Source organism: Diabrotica virgifera, chromosome 8 (genome assembly GCF_917563875.1).
Source record: "Diabrotica virgifera virgifera chromosome 8, PGI_DIABVI_V3a".
Lineage (NCBI taxonomy): Eukaryota > Metazoa > Arthropoda > Insecta > Coleoptera > Chrysomelidae > Diabrotica > Diabrotica virgifera.
Genome location: NC_065450.1, coordinates 220,846,906 through 220,867,594, shown reverse-complemented (window position 1 = coordinate 220,867,594; position 20,689 = coordinate 220,846,906). Strand labels below are relative to the sequence as shown.

Below are 20,689 nucleotides of genomic sequence, written 5' to 3'. Positions count from 1 at the left end.
TTCTGTTAACTATTATTCGCGTAAATAACTTATATAAATGGCTGAGGAGGCTAATCGGTCTGTAATTCTCTAAATTGGCTTTGTCTCCTGCTTTGTGTAATAGAATCATAGTAGCGTTGTTCCAGTCTGTTGGAATATTGGCGTTGTGAAGGCAGATATTGAAAAGTTGTTTAATTTTTTCAAGTAGTATATTTCCTCCAATTTTTAGTGCTTCTGATACTATTCCATCTTCACCTGGGGTTCGATTATTTTTCATTTTCTTCAGAGCCTCTTTGATTTCTGATTTTGTTATATCGGGCATTAAATCCGATCCTTGATTCAATACCCCAGTTTTTACTGTAATTGGAGGTTGCGCATTGTCATCTTTTTTTCTTGATTTGTATAACTCTGTGTAGAACTCTTCGACTATTGTTAATATTTCATCTCTGTTTGTAGTTTCTTTTCCAGTTCTGTTTCTTAGTTTGTTGATTTCTATTTTTCCTTTTTGTACGCTTACGTTCTTCAAAACTTTCATGTTCTTATTTTGCTCTATTGCTTGTTTTGTTTTTTCTACATTGTAGTTTCTTATGTCTTTTCTTATTGACTTTGTGATAGTCTTATTTATTTGATTTAGCGCTTCTTTGCTGGAACTTGTATCTCCTTTCATCTGTCGTCTTAGTTCTATAAGGGTTTTAGTAGGTTGACTTAGTTTTTCATCTTTTTGGTTTGTTGGACAGTATTTAGTTTGAGCCTGTTGTATTGTGGTGATTATTTGCTTGTTCAGTATATTAATGTCTGTTGTTGTTGTATCTTTCAATGTATCATTAATATATTTTTCGAACTTCTGAATATTAGTTGGTTTTACCCATTTCTTTGGGTGTTTCTTATTTATCATTTTGAGTCTTTCCTTTTCGATCGATATCGTTATTTTAGCTCTTACTAACCTGTGATCACTGCTTGTGCTGAACTGGTTTAACACATTTACGTCTTTAAATAATTCTTTTTTATTTGTTAAGAAATAGTCGATTTCGTTCCTTGTTTTTCCATCTGGACTTTCCCAGGTCCATCTTCTGTGTTTTTTCTTTTTAAAGAAGCTGTTGATTTGATAGAGATTGTTTTCCAAAAGAAAAGTTAACAGTTGTTTGCCTCTATCATTTCTGCCTTCGCTTCCAAAATTTCCCAATATTATTTCAGAGGGGTCTTCCTTGGTACCTATTTTGGCGTTGAAATCACCGCCTATTATTAATAAGTGGCCAGGATTTTCCTTAATTGCACAGGATATTTGGTCGTAGAATATTTGGACTTCTTCATCTGAATGGCCTGTAGTAGGTGCGTATACTTGAATGAACTTTAGGATATATCTGGTGTTCATTTTGATGTTTAAGTAGACCACCCTTTTTGATATTTGGTTTATTGACACAATTCTGTTCGCAATTCTTTTGTGAACAAAGAAGCCGACTCCTCCGACTGTCGATTCCTCTTCTCCTTTGTAGTACCACAGATGGCCTGATGGGAGTGAGATAAGTTTCTCTCCTTTTTTTCTAACTTCGCTGATACCCACAATATCCCAATTCACTTTTGAAAGTTCTTCCTCCATTTCTTCGAACCTTTCTTCGGTAGAGAGCGACCGAGCATTATATGTGGCGATGTTGAGGTTTATATTTTTGACGCACTTTGAATAGGGTTGGTTTACACTGGTCGGGTTTGTGGCATTTAAACACCGTGATTGCCTTGCATGTTGGTGACTATTCATATTTATTCCCACGAGTAGCGTCAATCAATTCGTCATCAATTTGTCTTATACAAAATGTAATGTCAATTGACTGCATCTGTAAAATGTCAAATAAAAGATCAGTAAAAGGAAAAATCTCTGCAAAAGATTTAAATCGAAATATTCTTTAAGCGAATGTATGTACCTAAGCAGACTAAGCACCCCTTAGAAGCAGTAACAGTCAGAGCATCCCACTCTTGGAAGGCGATCGAACGATCGCTTCTGCAGGATACCAAAATTCGCGCGACTAGTGGGTGCGGTCATTGAACCCTGACCAATTTTTATACGGGACAACTGCATGACAAGCGGCGATTTTGCGATGCGCTTCTGTCAGGGGTGGACCGAATAGTTGAATTGTGTGCATAGTGCATATTGAGTTCCTTCCTATGCGATTAATTTTTAATATTTTCAATGCCTATTGCCTAGGAATAAATATGTAGATTACTGGGATTGGGGAAAATTTTTTGATAATTAAATATTAGTTAATAATATATTTTGTTATATCGAAGTATATAATAGGGAAGCGGTGCTTCCCCCGCTTCCATGGACCGCACGCCTCTGTTATACATTGTAACAGTCGATCTCCACAGAAAGTTGGGGAATTAATGTATAACCGTCGATTGATAAATATACAAGAAGGTATACGTTGATTGATGAATATACAATCTTGTGTTATCATTGAACGGTATAACAATAAAATTCCAACTAACTTTGGGCTTGTTAAGGCTTCGTCTAGCTCAGTCATTCGGTTGTAAGTTCAACTTATCTTAGTCGAAAAAGGTGAACAATGAGTCTTGAACGGGCCTTTTAACATAAAATTAGCTCTAATCATATTTACTTAGCATAAAAAATATAACAGTGATATTTTGATATTTTAATATTAATAAGCAAATTCTGCCTATAGCTTTACAATAGAATGATAGGTACATATGGCATTGTTAGATTGCTTGCTGTGTAGGATAAAGTTGGCACCAGGTGACGTGGCTAGGTTTTAGCTATTTGCCATTTAAATGTTTATTTCACGTGTTTACCCATCGTCGACTCAGGAAAATCCCCGAAAGGGGGACAGAAATTGATTATATCAGGCCAAAAAGGATGGACGAAATAAAAATGAATTTTGTAGAGAAACACTGTCGTTAAAGGACTCAAGGCGTGATAAATCATTTTCCACTTCCATTTTAAGAGAAGACTGGCATGATAGAATAGAAGGGAAGTCAACAGTTGCCAAGTGACAAATGTGGTACAAAGCTATCGAAATTTTATATCTTTGATTAAATTAGCTATTATTGCGTTTCTACTTCCCACAGGTTGTGACATAAAGATTCTTCTAAGAGGCTTGTTATGCTGTGATCTTGCTAAATGTCCTGTCCATCTTAGTCTTCCTATTCTTATAAGAGATACTACGTCTTTACCACCAAATACCATTTTCACAGATGCCACCGAATATTTCTCTCAGGATCCTTCGTTCAAATATAAGCAGAAGGTTTTCATCTGCCTTAGAGATGGTCCATGTCTCTGATCCATGTGCCAACACTGGTTGTATAAGGGTTTTGTATATGGTTATTTTTGTTTTTTGGCTTAAGTTTCTGCTTCTCATATGTCTACTCAGTCCAAAATAGCATTTATTCGCTAGGATTATCCTTCGCTTGATTTCTTCCGTCATGACGTTCTCCTTGGTGATCAGGGAGCCTAAGTATGTGAATTTGTCCACCACTTCAAAGGTAGAGTTATCAACAGTGAATTGGTGACCGATGTTTCTGGCTCTATTGTTGGGTGTTGATGCCAACATCTTAGTTTTCTCCTCGTTTACTTTCAGGCCCATATTTTTGGAGGCATTTGAGAAGGTGGTATACATTTCTTCTAGTTTGCGTGTTGTGCGGGCAACTAGGTCCACGTCATCTGCATATGCCATTGCGTTTCAATGCAGGGAAAAAATAAGGATACAAGATAATTGAAAAGATAAGAACAGACCATTTTGCTGATAACGAACTGGATGCCTAATATTTTTTGAAGAAAAAATAGTACAAATCAGAAGATTAAGTGCAGTTCAGAAGCTCTTCATATGATCACTAATTAGACTACCAATTTAAAGGAAGAACTTTGCAGAGGTGTAACTAGGATGATCCTAAGGGGGGGTTACAACTACTTGATGGTCTCTGGAATAGTAATGGTGTTAAGCATATAGAGCTCAAAATACATCCAAATGGGGGGGGGGGAGGGGTTATAACCATGCGTCCAATCGCATGTGACCACAGTCCATCCGATCTCTTAATGTTTGCGCACTGTGCCACATCTTCCGTGTTGTTCCATTCTTCTTGCCATCTTTCAATTGACCTTTCCCTTTCTGGTCTTCTCATTAACTCGTTCCACTGTAGCGTATCGAATGAATTCCTAACATTGAACAACACCATGATCGCTCAGCGTTGTTAATCCTCTGTTGCACAGAGCGTTGAGTATATTCACGATTACATAAATTGTGCTTTTCCCTTTGCAGAAACCAAATTCCTTCAGGTATATTATATCAATTATTCTGACATAATTGAGATATCCTCCTGATATCTCAATTATGTTATCGATTCGTTCTCGCAGCATCCTTTCATACAGCTCATAGGTATAACCAGGATGATCCTAAAGGAGGGGGTTACAAATACTGGAAGGTCTCTGAGGGGTATGGTGTTAAGCGTATAGAGCTCAAAGTCCATCCCAATGGGGGGTTATAACCCCCAAACCCCCCTGGTTACTCCTATGATACAGCTTACTGATGCACGGAAGGAGGTAGATGGGCCAATATTTTCCCCCAGCTTTGGGAAGCAGCACCAACTTCGATGTCCTCCAATCCCCAGGAAAGGGCATCAGAGCATTAGCTTATGTGACTAGGAGCTTCACCGCCTCAGGTAATATTTATTCCAGCCCGGTGGGCCTGCGTATCTTGAGTGCGCTCAATACCTCAACTAGTTCATCCATGGTAATGAGTACGGCCCGCTCAGCTCCTTCATATTCCATGCCATCTTTCGGACGGAAAGAGCTCTCCTGTTACTTATGGGGGTACAAATTGTAAATTTTTCATGGCGATCCTGTATTCCTGACCCCAGATGTCATCCAGCTATTTGCAGTGCCTTCTTTTTCTGTACAAATTTTCCTCTAAAAGTTGCCTTTTCCGTGTGCAGTAGTCTTCCTTGCTCTTGTTAACCTTCTTCTCATGGCTATACATTCAATTGTCAATGCCTCGATGTCCGCATTCTATAAGTATGGCATCCTGTTTACATCTCAGCGACCTATTTCCTTCCATCGCTTCTTTAATTACTCCCTCCAGATTTTCTAATGTCAGTGATTAACCTTCCAGCAAGTTCACTCTCCATTTAATAAACTCCTCACATACTTTCCACTCATTTTCATCGCCCTATCCACTCAGGACCAGATTAGTGATCACTGCTCTGGTTATCGAGAATCCGATGCTCCATTCGGGTGTAGTCTGACGAAACCTTCCAGTTTCTTGCTTCTGAAATTTAACAAAAACAGGCAAATAAAAAGCAACACAATAAAAATAGTCATTTATTTAAAAACATTTTTTCAACAAAAATTTCATATAATTAAGTACATAACAACTGTTAAAAAATAAAATAAAATACTATAAATCTATTAATCAATATTAAGTACTATGTAGTATAAAGCGTGAATATTCAACAAGTAACTTCAGAATTTATTAGAGCCAATATCGTTGACTCAAAGACGTTCACTTGGAGCATTCATTTTTTAATTTTTTTTTTAATTTATGTAGATAAGGACACACCATTAAACTTGATAAAAATAATAAACTTAAAGATAAAACCCATAACTAAATTAAAATTCATGGTGACGTTTCAATTATTACTTTAATCATCGTCAGAATAATAAGTTTCTTGAGCGGATGCTTTAAAATAATTTTAAAGGAACAAACAATAATTAATGAAAACGTAAAAAATGACATTGACAATCATTGGGTTAAGTCAATAATTTCAAACACGCCATGTCTTGTTGCGTGTTTAAGGGTGGCTTCAAAAGAAATATGGATAATGCCTCCTTGATGCTGAGTTCCGTTGGAGAACTTGCATGACCAATGATTGAGAAGTCCTTAAGACTAATAGGGTGGTCAGAATCAGTCATATGTTGGAATACCGATGGAATAAAGATGGAATTATGGTCAGTTTCGACGTTGAAAGTCTGTTTACAAACGTTCCCTTAGATGAAACCATCAACATAATAATAAATTCACTTTTTCCAAGTTCCAATTCAAGCATTTTAGGAATGAAGCAGTCAAAATTTAAAGATTTACTGACATTAGCTGCCAAAGAATGTCTATTCAGTTTTGACGGAAAAGAGTATAGACAAATAGATGGCGTTGCAATGGGCTCTCCTTTAGGACCAGTTTTCGCGAACACTTTTCTATGTCACCATGAGAAAACATGGTTAACTGACTGTCCAATTGATTTTAAGCCACTTCTTTATAGACGATACGTGGATGATATTTTTCTCATCTTCAAACATACCGATCACATTCAACATTTTTTAGATTATCTCAACCAGAAACACCACAATATGAAATTTACTAGTGAAATTGAAGTCAATGGAAATCTGCCCTTCTTAGGAATTAACATCTTCAGATCACCTTCAGGTTTTTCCACTTCAATATACAGAAAACCAACCTTCACCGGCCTGTATATAAACGCAGATAGCTTCATTCCCAACAAATACAAAACAAGTTTAATCAATATACTTGTTCACCGCGCTTTCACTATCTGTTCAACCGGGCAATTCCTACATGAAGAGTTAGAAAACATAAAGGTAATCTTAAGTAAAAATGGTTTTTCGTTGAACTTCTTAGAAAGATACATCAGACGTTTTTTCAATAACAAATTCCAACCAAACAGCAAAGTAGAAATCAAAGAAAAGATCTATATCAAACTTCCATATACTGGTTACCACAGCTTACAAATCCGACGCAACATCCGTAGAACAATTAAAAAAGCATTTCCCTCTATAGAATTAAGATTTGCTTTCACAACTTTGGAAAGGATAGGATCTCGTTTCCATGTGAAAGACATGATTCCTAGTGATCGCGCATCTAACATTATATACCAATTCAAATGTAGTAGCTGTGCAGCTACGTACGTCGGGAAGACTCGACGTCACTTTAATGTCAGATGTTGCGAACACTTAGGTGTCACTCCTCACTTAGGAAGACGATCAAGAACAGTTTCAAATTCAGCGGTATTCCAACATATGACTGATTCTGACCACCCTATTAGTCTTAAGGACTTCTCAATCATTGGTCATGCAAGTTCTCCAACGGAACTCAGCATCAAGGAGGCATTATCCATATTTCTTTTGAAGCCACCCTTAAACACGCAACAAGACATGGCGTGTTTGAAATTATTGACTTAACCCAATGATTGTCAATGTCATTTTTTACGTTTTCATTAATTATTGTTTGTTCCTTTAAAATTATTTTAAAGCATCCGCTCAAGAAACTTATTATTCTGACGATGATTAAAGTAATAATTGAAACGTCACCATGAATTTTAATTTAGTTATGGGTTTTATCTTTAAGTTTATTATTTTTTCAATTTGTCAGTTTACTCCATTGTTCCTTCTGAAGGATTGTTTCTATGTAATATTTATATCACATCAACAATTAAACCATCTCCATAGCACAGTTCTAATATATTCATTACATAATATGATAAAAACAAAACTGAGAAGTAAAATAATCTTGTGGCAGTTTGATTCTACTTATTGTGATTACTTGTGAACAACTGTGAAAAAGGAATACTTCAATTAACTTATAGTGCTCGAATTATGCTATACAACAAGCATTTAGTGCCAAAATAGAAAAAAATAATTCCTTGTTACTTGTATAATATCCTTCAAGCCAGTGGCGGATCTAGAAATTTGCCTTGGGAGGGAAAATTTGCCTTAGGGGGGAAACTTCCAGTGAAACACCAACCAAAAGACATACAAAAGATAATCGCAAACTAGATAAAACACATAAATAATATCAAAAATGAATAACCACTTTCAATTTCGTTGCAACATGAAACTACAGCCGCATCATTATTCCAGTTCAATCAGAGAGTGCAGCAAGCAGCTCTACCGGTTTCGAAACTTGTTAGTCTCTCATCAGGAGGCACATATGCTGCTCTCTCTGACCCAACTAGGACAAACCCCGGCGTGCAGTCACGGATTGAAACGAACGAAATGGCAGGGATGCCCTAGCGGCAACTGCTAGCAAAAAAACTAAGTTTTTTAATCTAATAGCACATAAAACAACACCCAAAAATGTTATTCTACATCCTACCAGAGTAACACCTCCGAGGCTTCTACAATTTGCAAGCCATAACGGATGCTGAGACTAAGGAAGATGAGGGAATTTTACAATTTATAATTCACGTCCCATCTGCTCAGCGCGGTAGAGTTCCAACGATAATGGTTCCCTTCGTACTTCAATCAGAGTAAACATATAAATCAAAAATGAATAACCATTTTCAATTTCGTTGCAACACGAAACTACAGCCGCATCATTATTCCAGTTCAATCAGAGAGTGCAGCAAGCAGTTCTACCGGTTTCGAAACTTGTTAGTCTCTCATCCGTCATGGCTTGCAAATTTTAGAAGCCTCGGAGGTGTTACCAGAGAAGGTTCCCATTGTTTTCAGTCTGGTAGGATGTGGAACAACATTTTTGGGTGTTGTTTTATGTGCTATTAGATTGAAAACTTAGTTTTTTTGCTAGCAGTTGCCGCTAGGGCATCCCTGCCATTTCGTTCGTTGCAATCCGTGACTGCACGCCGGGGTTTGTCCTAGTTGGGTCAGAGAGAGCAGCATATGTGCCTCCTGATGAGAGACTAACAAGTTTCGAAACCGGTAGAGCTGCTTGCTGCACTCTCTGATTGAACTGGAATAATGATGCGGCTGTAGTTTCGTGTTGCAATGAAATTGAAAATGGTTATTCATTTTTAATTTATATGTTTACGAAGGGAACCATTCTCGTTGGAACTTTACCGGGCTGAGCAGATGGGACGTGAATTATAAATTGTAGAATTCCCTCATCTTCCTTAGTCTCAGCATCCGTTATGGCTTGCAAATTGTAGAAGCCTCGGAGGTGTTACTCTGGTAGGATGTAGAATAACATTTTTGGGTGTTGTTTTATGTGCTATTAGATTGAAAACTTAGTTTTTTTTTACATAAAAAACAACTTATATGCATTAAGTTCCCTTAATTTTCCTAACTAGAGTGTTTATTGGGTTGAATTTATCTGTCTGTGGCTCAAGTTTCATGTCAGCTAATATATTTTTATTTTTCAACAATTTTTCTCTTTAATTTTGGACCTTGTTAGGAGGAAAATTTCCGCTTTTTCCCTCCCCGTAGATCCGCCGCTCCTTCAAGCCATTTTCTTGACTTACGAGCTCTTCGAGAACACTTCAGGTCCGGGAAAGCTAATCTGTGTACCAGGTCTTGTAACACTATCACTAGCAGCTATACAAGCCTTTTCCAAGGCCTCTTGCATCGGTATACTTTTGTCGTTGGCGAGAAGGTAGGCTAGAGCTCCAATGAAAGCATCTCCTGCTCCTGTTGTGTCAACGCTTTTCACTGAAGGACTAGATACGACGTGTTTTTCGTTTTTACTTACAAATAGTGCCCCTTGACTACCTAAAGTTATAAGTACACTATTACAGCCTCTACAGATTAGGTCCTGAGCCGCTTTTTCAGCCTCACTAAAACAAACATCAGTACAGTGTCAATTTTAAAATACTTAATTATTATTATTTTTACGAAGGCTATTATGAAACAACAGAAAACATATGACAGAACAAAACTATCGTTACAATCAATCCTGGTTTAATCCCATACAGGGTGAGTCATGAGGAACTGTACATACTCCTACCACGTATAGAGGCTCCTATGGGGAATAACAAATGACCATTAAAAAGTGTCTGCTCCCATTGTTTAATAATATACAGGGCGAGTTTCGCATTTTGACAGAAATTTGTATTCGTCATAATTTTTGAACGGTCAGATCGATGTGTCTCTTATTTTGGCCAATCGTTACACTATTACCACCTAATCAACTAATTTATTCAAACAAGAAAAAATCAGATCCGGCTTTAAAAAAATTAGTTCGTTTTGGTCTTAGAAAAAATTTCACCCTGTATACGCTTTTTGAAAACTCTAATATGAATTTTACAAATTAGACAAATAGGCAATTAAAATGGCATATTTATTTTTTTCCGCACACGATTACTTAATTTTTTATAAAAAAATCAAATTTCACTATGAATTAAAAGTTTGGTAAAGTGAACCATAGATTTAAAAAAAAATAACTTTTATTACAAAAATTAATTTTTTTTGCACAAATAAGTAATTTATGTTACCATCCAAACAACTGATTTATTTAAACTAGAGAAAAATCAGGTCCGGATTTAAAAAATTAGTTCGTTTTGGTCTTTCAAAAATTTCACTATGTATACGATTTTTGAAAACTCTAATATGAATTTTAAAAATAAGACAAATAGGCAATTAAAGTGGCATATTTATTTTTTCCCCACACGATTACTTAATTTTTTATTAAAAAATCAAATTTGTCAAAATCGGAATTTTAACCTAAAAATGAAAAAAAAAAAATGAACTATCTAGACGTGTTATAGAAAAAAAAAAAAAATGGTAAAACTTTTAATTTTAAGAAAAACGTTGTTTTTGTAAATTAATTTTTGTAAAAAAAGTTAATTTTTTTAAATCTATGCAAAAACTTTGCCAAACTTTTTATGCGTAGTCAAATTTGATTTTTTAATAAAAAAATAAGTAATCATGTGGGGAAAAATAAATATGCCGTTTTAATTGCCTACTTGTCTTATTTGTAAAATTCATATTAGAGTTTTCAAAAAACGTATACAAGGTGAAATTTTTTCTAAGACCCAAACAAACTAATTTTTTAAATCCGGGCCTGATTTTTTTCTAGTTTGAATAAATCAGTTGATTGGGTGATAACATAAATTAAATATTTGTTCAAAAAAAATTCATTTTTGTAATAAAAGTTATTTTTTTTTTAAATCTATGGTTCACTTTACCAAACTTTTAATTATTCAGTCAAATTTGATTTTTTTTATAAAAAATTAAGTGATCGTGTGGGGAAAAAATAAATATGCCATTTTAATTGCCTATTTGTCTAATTTGTAAAAATCATATTAGAGTTTTCAAAAAGCGTATACAGGGTGAAATTTTTTCTAAGGCCAAAACGAACTTATTTTTTAAATCCGGGCCTGATTTTTTTCTTGTTTGAATAAATCAGTTGATTGGTGGTAACATAAATTAAATATTTGTTCAAAAAAAAATTAATTTTGGTAATAAAAGTTAATTTTGTTAAATCTATGGTTCACTTTACCAAACTTTTAATTCATAATCAAATTTGATTTTTTTATAAAAAATTAAGCAATCGTGTGCGGAAAAAAATAAATATGTTACTTTAATTGCCTATTTGTCTAATTTGTAAAATTCATATTAGAGTTTTCAAAAAGCTTATACAGGGTGAAATTTTTTCTAAGACCCAAACGAACTAATTTTTTTAAGGCCGGACCTGATTTTTTTCTAGTTTGAATAAATCAGTTGATTAGGTGGCAATAGTGTAACGATTGACCAAAATAAGAGACACATCGATCTGACCGTTCAAAAATTATGACGAATACAAATTTCTGTCAAAATGCGAAGCTCGCCCTGTATATTATTAAACAATGGGAGCAGACACTTTTTAATGGTCATTTGTTATTCCCCATAGGGGCCTCTATACGAGGTAGGAGTATGTACAGTTCCTCATGACTCACGCTGTATAAATTATTATTTAGTTTAACATGTAACAAGAAATAGATATCAATATTTCGCACGATGGAACATTAGACAAAGCCATAAGAGAAAGAAATACGTCAAGTAGAAAAGACATCACAATGTTAAACAGCATTTTTTGGGACTAATCCATCAGCAAAGAAAATAAAAAGAGGATATTTGAGGCTATAGTGAAAAGTACCACTCTATACAGCTGTGAGGTATGGCCACTAAAAGAAAGAATACTGGCAACGCAGAGAGCAACGGAAATGGATTTCTGGAGAAGTAACTCATCAACAAAACACGTTATCTGGTTCGGGCATGTACAAAGAATGGATGAACAAAGAATACCAAAGGAAATACTAAAATGGCAACCAGAAGGAAAAAGAAAACGAGGTAGACCGACAAAAAGTTGAAGCGAAGGAATAGACAAAGAGATGTGGGAAAGAGATATAAAAGAGAACCTATGGCACAAATGGACGAAGTGGCGATTGGAAGTAGGAAAACGACGAAGAACGCTATAAACCGACATGTAGCAGTGTAACACGAAAACAGTTTAAAACCTCTTTAGTATAAATATACAGGGTGATTGATTAGTAGGGTACAGCTCAATAGCTCCGCTATAGTAATAGATAGCAATAAAAGTTAATAACAAAAATTTTAGCCACCTTTGAGCTTCACATTACAAAATTAGTTAGAATGTTACAGGGTGTTCGATAACACAGTGGCAGACCTAACACGTTTTTTTAAATGGAACACCCTATATTTTATTTTATATTCAAAATCCTGTTAACTTCTCCATTACAAAAATATAAAGGTTTGTAATGTTATACAGGGTATTTACAAAGGTATAACCAATTTTGTATGAAAATCGTAACAAGTTCAACTCCCTGTATAAATAAAAATAAGCACAACAGCAATGGTTTATTAATGCCATATCTTTTGATTTATTGTCAAAATTTTTAAGAACTATTGATATTGCTAATTTTCTTTATACCAAATACAGGGTGAGTCAAAACGCAAGTACATTATTTTCTCAGTAATGTTAAATGGAACACCCTGTATTTTATATCATTATTGAAAAGTAACATTAACGTACTTTAATTTTTATATAACATTCCCTATGCCCAAATTTATTAGTTTTCGAGATATTTTCATTTTTCAGAGCAAATTATTTTAGGTGTTTAAATTTATCTAAATTTTAAGTAAGCCATGACTGAATTGACAATTGAAGATTACCGATTATCAATCCGGTAATCAATGTAACACTGTAGCAAATACAGAAATAAAAATAATTTATTAGTAATACATTTTACAAACAAAAACACAACCACTACATGCAACATTTTTTAAACAATTAAAAACTATCTTTTTATGTAAATGCAACAAATAAACAACGAAAATTAGTAATACATTTTACAAAAAAACACACAAACAGAAAATACAATATTTTGTGAAGACAATTAAACACTACTTTTGTATGTAAACAACAAGTTCCCGATAAATCTACACATCACACATCTACACGATTAGTAACAACATTTTTACAAAATATTGGTATTTACCTGACGTTAGTAACTGGCAATCCGCCTGTAAATATTGAAGCTTCAGTCTCATTAACACAAAATATAGTGGGAAGTTTCAATATCTGGTCATTATATTCCGAAAGAGCTGGGGCACCATTTAATATTGAAATCTAAAATAAGATTAATATTTTTATAATAAAGTAGTAACTTTAGTTTTTAAGTAAAAGAAATAAAAGAACACAATTATAACATTATCCTATCAAAATATTATGCAGAATAGATTAAGTATAAACGATTGCCTTTCTCTTATGAGTCTTCACAAGTTTCTTACAATAAATTCTCTTATATTATGTATTTCTGGGTCTACCCTTCCAAGGTACTTTTAAGAAGCCTGATCTGAATCAAAACGAACCGGCTGGTTGACAATTATAATAAACTAAATTATCAAAGTATGCATTAATGGCAGGGGCGTGCGTTGAGGGCAGTCCATAAAAAAATCTATGACTAAAAAAACTTGAAAACGTCAGATTAAGACAAGGTAAGTTAGTAAATCAAGAACAGTGTACATTAATTTAAAAAATCTAACGATTTGAGCAGGACATAGGGAAATGGCGGAGTCATAAAGTTTCACAAAAGAAAAGTGTATACTTCGCGAAATTAATATCAAATCGAAAAACTGAAAAATATCTGTTCAAAATTTTTTAAAAATCTATTAAATCCCTACTAAAATGGAAGACTTAAGTAAATTTTTTTGGTTTTAGGACCTAATCTTCACAACGCAATAGGTTCCCATGACGCTTTATTAACTGCAAATTTAGTATCCGATGCTCCCCTACTATTACCAATCTCTAATGAGGAAAGATGAAGTGAATCTCGATAGGGACTTAAAACATGAAAAATAATTAAAAACTATATATTTACCCCTCTACAAAGCTGAATGGCCCTAATAGCAACATCCTGTGCAGTCTCTAGTTGTAGAACCAACACTGCTGCATCACTAATGAGCTCCTGAGCAGCTTCTACATCCTTAGTGTTCAGATGGTTGTTAGCTCCAGCCACTATAACTATTTGGTTTTCTCCTGCATCAGACACAGTTATTTGGGCTATTCCTGAGCTAGAATTTTCTGTGATTTGAACATGGTCAGTGTTTACATTTAGTGATTTTAAGTTTTGGATGTACTTGGGACCCCAGATATCATCTCCAACCTTCAATAAAAATCAAAATACATTAGTTACGTTTTGATATCTTTTATTTTATTATTTTCTTTAACCACTTTTGTATATGTGAACATATACAAAATATATTTTTTATTTATGGATTTTGATATCAGTTGATCAAAATGTGCTTTATAGTGTAACTTTACATTCACAAACAAAACACATTAGTTGCACTTCTTTTTTCAGCAAATATTCATGTGTTGCAGCCATGTGTAGCCAGCTGAAGATGTCTTGGACAGAGCATGTGACCAACAATGAGGTGCCGAGAAGAATGGGGACTGAGAGAGAACTCCTAGATATTGTAAAAACCAGTTATCTAGAACATATTTACAGAGGAGAAAAATACAACTTTCTATGACTCATAATGGAAGGGAAACTGGAAGGAAAAAGAGGTCCAGGAAGAAGAAAATGCTCCTGGCTGAAGAATGTAAGCAACTGGACAGGCATGGACACACATTTGATACTAAGAACAGCTCAAGATAGAGAGCAATTTGCTCTAGTTATAGCCAACCTTCAGTAATGGAGAAGGCACCTTAAGAAGAATAAGCCATGTGTACTAATCTGAGACGTGATATGAAGATGATGTCGCTTTGAAGATCAGAAGTTCCAGAGAAGGATGGAAGATTTTATTTCCATCAATTTAGTGTTAAGATTTTCACTCATCAGGCTGTACTGCCTTTTCAGGCTGTAGCTACTATCTGCCTTTTCGTTACCATCTATTCCACTATATGACAGTACCCAGAGGAACTCTATTGCCAAATTGTTTTGGTATAATTACGGTGACCATATCTTTTGAAAGAAAAAAAAGTACAAAAAACAAAAATGTATTAAAAACGCAAAATGTATCTTGTTATTGGACAAATATAACTTTTTTGCATTAAAAATAAATAAACTATGTAGCTAAACATAAAAAATTATATCAATTAAACTAAACATAACACATTACTTTAACTCTGAAAAAGTTACAAGCCTGTAATTAAGAGTTTTTAGATGAGGGACCTGGAATAGCCTCAACTTCTTCCGGTTTTTTGCATCATTCATATTTTTCTGAATTTAAAATTAGTTTAAGAAGGTGCTTCGACTGAAGTAAATGAAACATTTCATATTAGTCTCGTCAGAACTTGCGTACACCAGCATCGCTGCTTTGAGAGTGGATATGGACATTGAAAATAAACGCTCGATAGCCGCACTAGTACCCGGAAGACAAAAAATAAATTCGCATAATATTTGTAAGTTTTTCAGTTTGAATTGATCTACACACTTAAAAACTTTAAGCCATCGATCCTGACTATTGTTTCTTCTCTGTTCCAGTCAGCAATTTTTTCACTTGTAGCCACGTCTTTCAAAATTCCCAGTTCGTCAAAGAGTTGATCTTCGTTTCACATGGTTGCCTTGGTATACAATTTAAAAGCTTCGAGAGAATAACAAACATCGTTCCATGTTATTTCACTTCTTATGCGAGCTCCACACTTTCGCCGAAGTCGATCGAGGTTCAACAAGTACGAGAGTGTAGACGGCCACCTTGTGTAACTTTGCCTCACTTCGTTATACTTCCATTCTCTGTCGGTCTGGTCAAAGGGATCTTTGTTGGTATCGCACCGCTCTTTGTCGGTATCACATTTCCTCGCGAAGTAGAACGAGTGTGTAGAGAGGGTACTTCGGACTTCGGTCAACTTTGGCGAAGTAACTTCGCCGAGAGTGTGGAGCCCGCTTTAGATCTATGCTTTTGAATAGTTTAAATTCATGAAAATTTGTACTCCAGTTTTCTAGGTAGGTTACACATTTTGTGTAAAAATGTTTCACTTGTGCGGTGAAGTTTTGTGTACCACCCCCGCACCATAAGCCTAATGTCTCACACACTTAAAATATTTTTAAAGATCATTCATAAACGCATTTACCAAACACTTGATATGGATATTGAAGAAACCCACTTTGGATTTACACTATTAATCCAGAGATGCTTGGATGTGAACCAGGATATGTACGTCTGTTTCATAGATTACAACAAGGCTTTCGATAAAGTCCGCCACAAAGAGCTAATGGACGTCCTCAAAAGGAAAACAGTTACAATACAATGACCTTTGAATTATAACAAATCTATATTATAAACAGCAGGCACACATACGCATTAACGAACACACATCAGAAGAGTTCGAAATTAAAAGAGGAGTGCGACAGGGGTGTGTATTGTCACTACTACTATTAAATGCATACTCTGAAGAAATTATGAAAAAAGTTCATGAGGGAGAAACAGCAGGAATAAAGGTACCTAAATGGAACGCCAATTATTAACAACAACAAGACAAGATTAAAAAGATACGCGGACGACACTATCATAATAGCGGACACCCTCCAAGACCTCCAAAAGATAATGAACAAGATAGTTGAGTATGGAGAACAATATGGATTATCAATAAACATCAAGAAAACTAAATTTATGAGGATATCAAAAACCCAAAATAATGATAAAAGCCTGACAATTAAAGGTAAAACTTTAGAACAAGTTGAAAACTACAACTATCTTGGCACAATAATTAATCACACAAACGATTACTCCAAAGAAATCAAAGTTCGAATAGAGAAGGCAAGAACCAACTTCAATAAAATGAGAAAGGTAGTTTGTGCAAGAGAACTGAAATAATTAAGACTTGAGAGTTAGGCTGGCAAGGTGTTATATTTCTCGACTCTGCTTTAACGGGATAGAAGCATGGTCAATTAACGCGTCGACTACTAAAAAGTTGGAAGCATTTGAATTGTGGGTAAAGGTACCTGAAGATAGCATGGACCGAGCCTGTAACAAACAACGAAGTCATGAGAAGAGTCAACAAAAGAATGGAAATATTGGAAACCATCAAAACAAAAGCTGCAATACTTGGAACAGTATACAAAGAAATTTGTTTAAAAGTAGTAAAAGATAAAAATATTCATTTTTTAGAAAAAATAAATACATTCGCGTGTCCTCAGAAAGGTTTTAAAGTACATTAGGACAATATTTAAAAATAAGTACTGTCCTACTTAAATAAGTACATATGGTCACCGTAGGTATAATATACCTTATAAAATCTTAATATGGTGTAATGTTGGATGAGAGGGATAAACCTGAGAAATTGATGTCAGATAGCTAACTGAATAATATATTAAAAGATATTTGGGAAGTTTTTCTCTAGAATAAAGGTTAATGCCTTAATTATGGCAAATAGTTCTGTACGCTATAAAAATACTTGTCTGATGAGATAATTTATAGATACAATGTTCATTTTATGTCAAAAAGCATGCTCCTACTCCATTTATTATCTTAGAGGTGCCCATGTAAATATGATCGTAATTTCTGTATTGTGTGAGAACATGGAGAAAGTGAGTTTAAAAAAAATGGGAATCACATTATTTCTGTAAGTATATGCTGTAAGTTTAAGGCTGCAAACCACAGAAGGGATAACCCAAGGAAAACATAATACATAAATTTATTTCACAGGTATGATATTTAAATAGGAGGTAGTTCAATGTTACAATCTAATAAGTATCTATTCATAAAAGAGTACAGGACCCCTATTTGTTTTTTGATATACTTCCTGGAATCTGTTAGCCACAGCAAGATGAAGAGCAGGGCTTTTAGGGTTCGATTTTATAACCAAGACATATACAATAGCGTTAAGTATTTTCTACTTAGGTTTTATGGTGGGTCTCTAGCTTCACAGAGAAGACTGTCCACAGGACTGGTGTAATATGCTGCAAGAGCAAGGCTGAACTCTGAGGAGTATCCAAAGTTTGAGCAATTTTTGGTTTGCTAAGCTGTACATAACACATCCGTAGCTTTGGTATCTTTGCTTGATTCAGTATGATTTTAATAAATGGATATAAAAAACAATATTTAATAAATACACAAACCCTAGCAACAAGAGCAGTATTTCCACCTAGTTTTGCAGCCGCAACACATTGATTGGCCCCTTTTCCTCCGAAATTCGTGGCGAATTCTCTTCCGTGGATCGTCTCCCCCGCATTTGGCAATCGTGGAGCATAACTACAAATGAAATGCAGACAATTTTTACGATTTTATAAAGAATAACAAAATTAGTTTACCTAACGAAATCAATCATGCAAGAACCAACTACTACAATATTGCTGGAGGTCATTTTAAAATAATGATATTAAATGGAATGTTAACTGTTAATGCGAATGTTAAACACATTGCCTTATCTGTGTTAAAATAGTAAAATCATTATCTAATCTTAATAATTACTTCACTTTGATAGGTTGTTACGAAAGATTAACGCGTTTTCAAAATTATATGTATCGTATGTAAATTGTTAAACAAACAAAGCATCTTTTATATCAAACATTCACAACATAAATTACAAATTACAAGATTAATAAATTTTTTTGAATATTTTGTTATTTTGTTTGGTTAAGTTACATCCCTCTTCTTTTTTTGTTTTGGTTGTTAAAATCTTAGACAAGGTTAAAATCAATGACAGTTAAAATGAACTATACCTCGTCCAATTTACTTACCGTTGCACGTCATCCGCGCCATAGCCTGTGACACGATACCAACACGAAATATCTAGGCGGTGGTATAGGGACCTTGGGCGGTATAGTCTGTTCGCTAAACTCAGACGCAAATTTCTAGATATTTTAGTCGGTAATTTTGCCAATTTTAGTAAAATTGGCAAAAAATAATTACTAAATAGTTAATAATCACTAAATAGTTAGTAATTTCTCCAGTTTTTGCAAAATTGGCAAAAAACAAAAAAATTATCGACTAAAATATGTAGCCAGTTGCGTCTGAGTTTAGCGAACAGACTATAGGTGTGTTCCCCTTTAGAATCATTTTGATTCTAAAAAAGAACACACCCACCGCCTAAATATTTCGTGTTGGTATCGTGTCACAGGCTATGGCGCGGATGACGTGCAACGGTAAGTAAATTGGACGAGGTATATGTATTTTTTGTTGGCATTCAACTACCTACCACGTGATAGGCAACATATATTACACCACGAGATTTATGAAATATAACATTGTAGTTACATTATACTTTAATGGTAAATAGAAATAGGTACAATACAGGTACAGGTAATACTGTATCTATTTCATTTCACAAGTTACAAAATATTCAATAATAAATATTGTATAGTTACGTAAATATTATTTATTATAGAATAGCAGTAAATCTGACAAAAATGTAATAAAACACAGTTTAAAACACAATTTCATTCGAAATTTAAAATGGCACAATATAAGTACCTAATTATTTTTATGGTAATAAGCAAGGAATAATACATTTTTAATAAAGCTGTACGAGACTGTGAACATATTTGGGATTTCCAAGGGCATTGCAATTCAAATACTGGCAAATGCCGCTAAGAAACCCCAAACTTGCTCATTGATTTTGATGCTGCTTCTAGTACATCCGTAGATAGCCAAACCGGAGATGTGGGCCCAGAGATAACCAAATCAGAGGTTAGTCAGGCAATAGACTCTATGAAAACCAATAAATCTGCTGGTCTAGATGAATTACCTAGCGATCTGATAAAGTTGGTCAACGAGAAAATCCTGGACATAATAGTTGAACTGTTCAACGCTATCTATAGTCTATAGTACGGGAATCATCTCTAGAGAAATGTTGACATCAGCATTTGTGTGTTTGCCAAAGAAAGTGAATGCCAAAGAATGCAGTGACTACCGAACCATAAGCTTAATGTCACATACCTTGAAAATTCTGCTGAAAATTATCCATGCCAGAATACACTCTAAACTAGAGCTGGATATTAGTGACACTCAATATGGGTTCCGCAATGATATGGGTACCAGAGAGGCATTATTCTCCTTCAATGTGCTGACACAGAGATGTTTGGATGTTAACTGTCCCTGTGAAATTCTGAAAACTAAAAACATAGATGAAAGAGATTTAAGACTAATAACACACCTATATTACAATCAGCGAGCAATAGTAAGAATTGAAAAAGAAACATCTGAAGAAATGGAAATAAAGAGAGGAGTCAGGCAAGGCTGCATACTATCACCTCTATTATTATTTAACGCTTTTTCTGAACTTCAGATTTTGATATGAAGAGGTAATGCGAGAAACTCTGGAAGATGAAACAGTCGGCATAAGAGTAAATGAAGTCTTAGTTAACAACATCAGATATGCAGATGATACAGTAAAAATAGCCGATAGTTTACAAGATCTGCAAAGACTCATGAGTAAAATAGTATAAGGTGTAGTAGGGAGTACGGACTCTCTCTCAATATCAAAAAGACGAAGTTTATGAAAATTAGTAAAAACAACTATAATAATAACGAAATCTTGATAGTAGAGGGCAAGCAGATCGAAAGAGTAAAAAAGTACACTTA

The 20,689-nt window shown here is 34.5% G+C and overlaps 1 protein-coding gene across 1 annotated transcript; it reads right to left on the bottom strand.

Annotated features, from left to right (window-relative positions):
• Window positions 1–5,288: 5,288 nt before the first annotated feature.
• Window positions 5,289–18,725, bottom strand: LOC114334860 (ribokinase-like). Its single transcript, XM_028284972.2, has 5 exons — window positions 18,418–18,725; window positions 18,226–18,358; window positions 14,044–14,328; window positions 13,162–13,292; window positions 5,289–9,498 (listed from the first exon to the last, which is right to left on the bottom strand). Exons 1-5 carry the CDS (start codon window positions 18,468–18,470, stop codon window positions 9,183–9,185), a joined length of 918 nt encoding a protein of 305 aa, XP_028140773.1. The 5' UTR covers window positions 18,471–18,725; the 3' UTR covers window positions 5,289–9,182.
• Between the last annotated feature and the right edge of the window lie 1,964 nt (window positions 18,726–20,689).

Bases quoted from the DNA above. Each gene is read 5' to 3' on its own strand.
- LOC114334860 (XM_028284972.2), bottom strand. From the start codon at position 18,470: ATGACCTCCAGCAATATTGTAGTAGTTGGTTCTTGCATGATTGATTTC. The intron at 14,329-18,225 runs GTTTGTGTATTT...TTTTTATTGAAG, and splicing joins ATACTGCTCTTGTTGCTAGG to GTTGGAGATGATATCTGGGG. The intron at 9,499-13,161 runs GTAAATACCAAT...TGTTTGTTTTAG, and splicing joins TTGCCAGTTACTAACGTCAG to TGAGGCTGAAAAAGCGGCTC.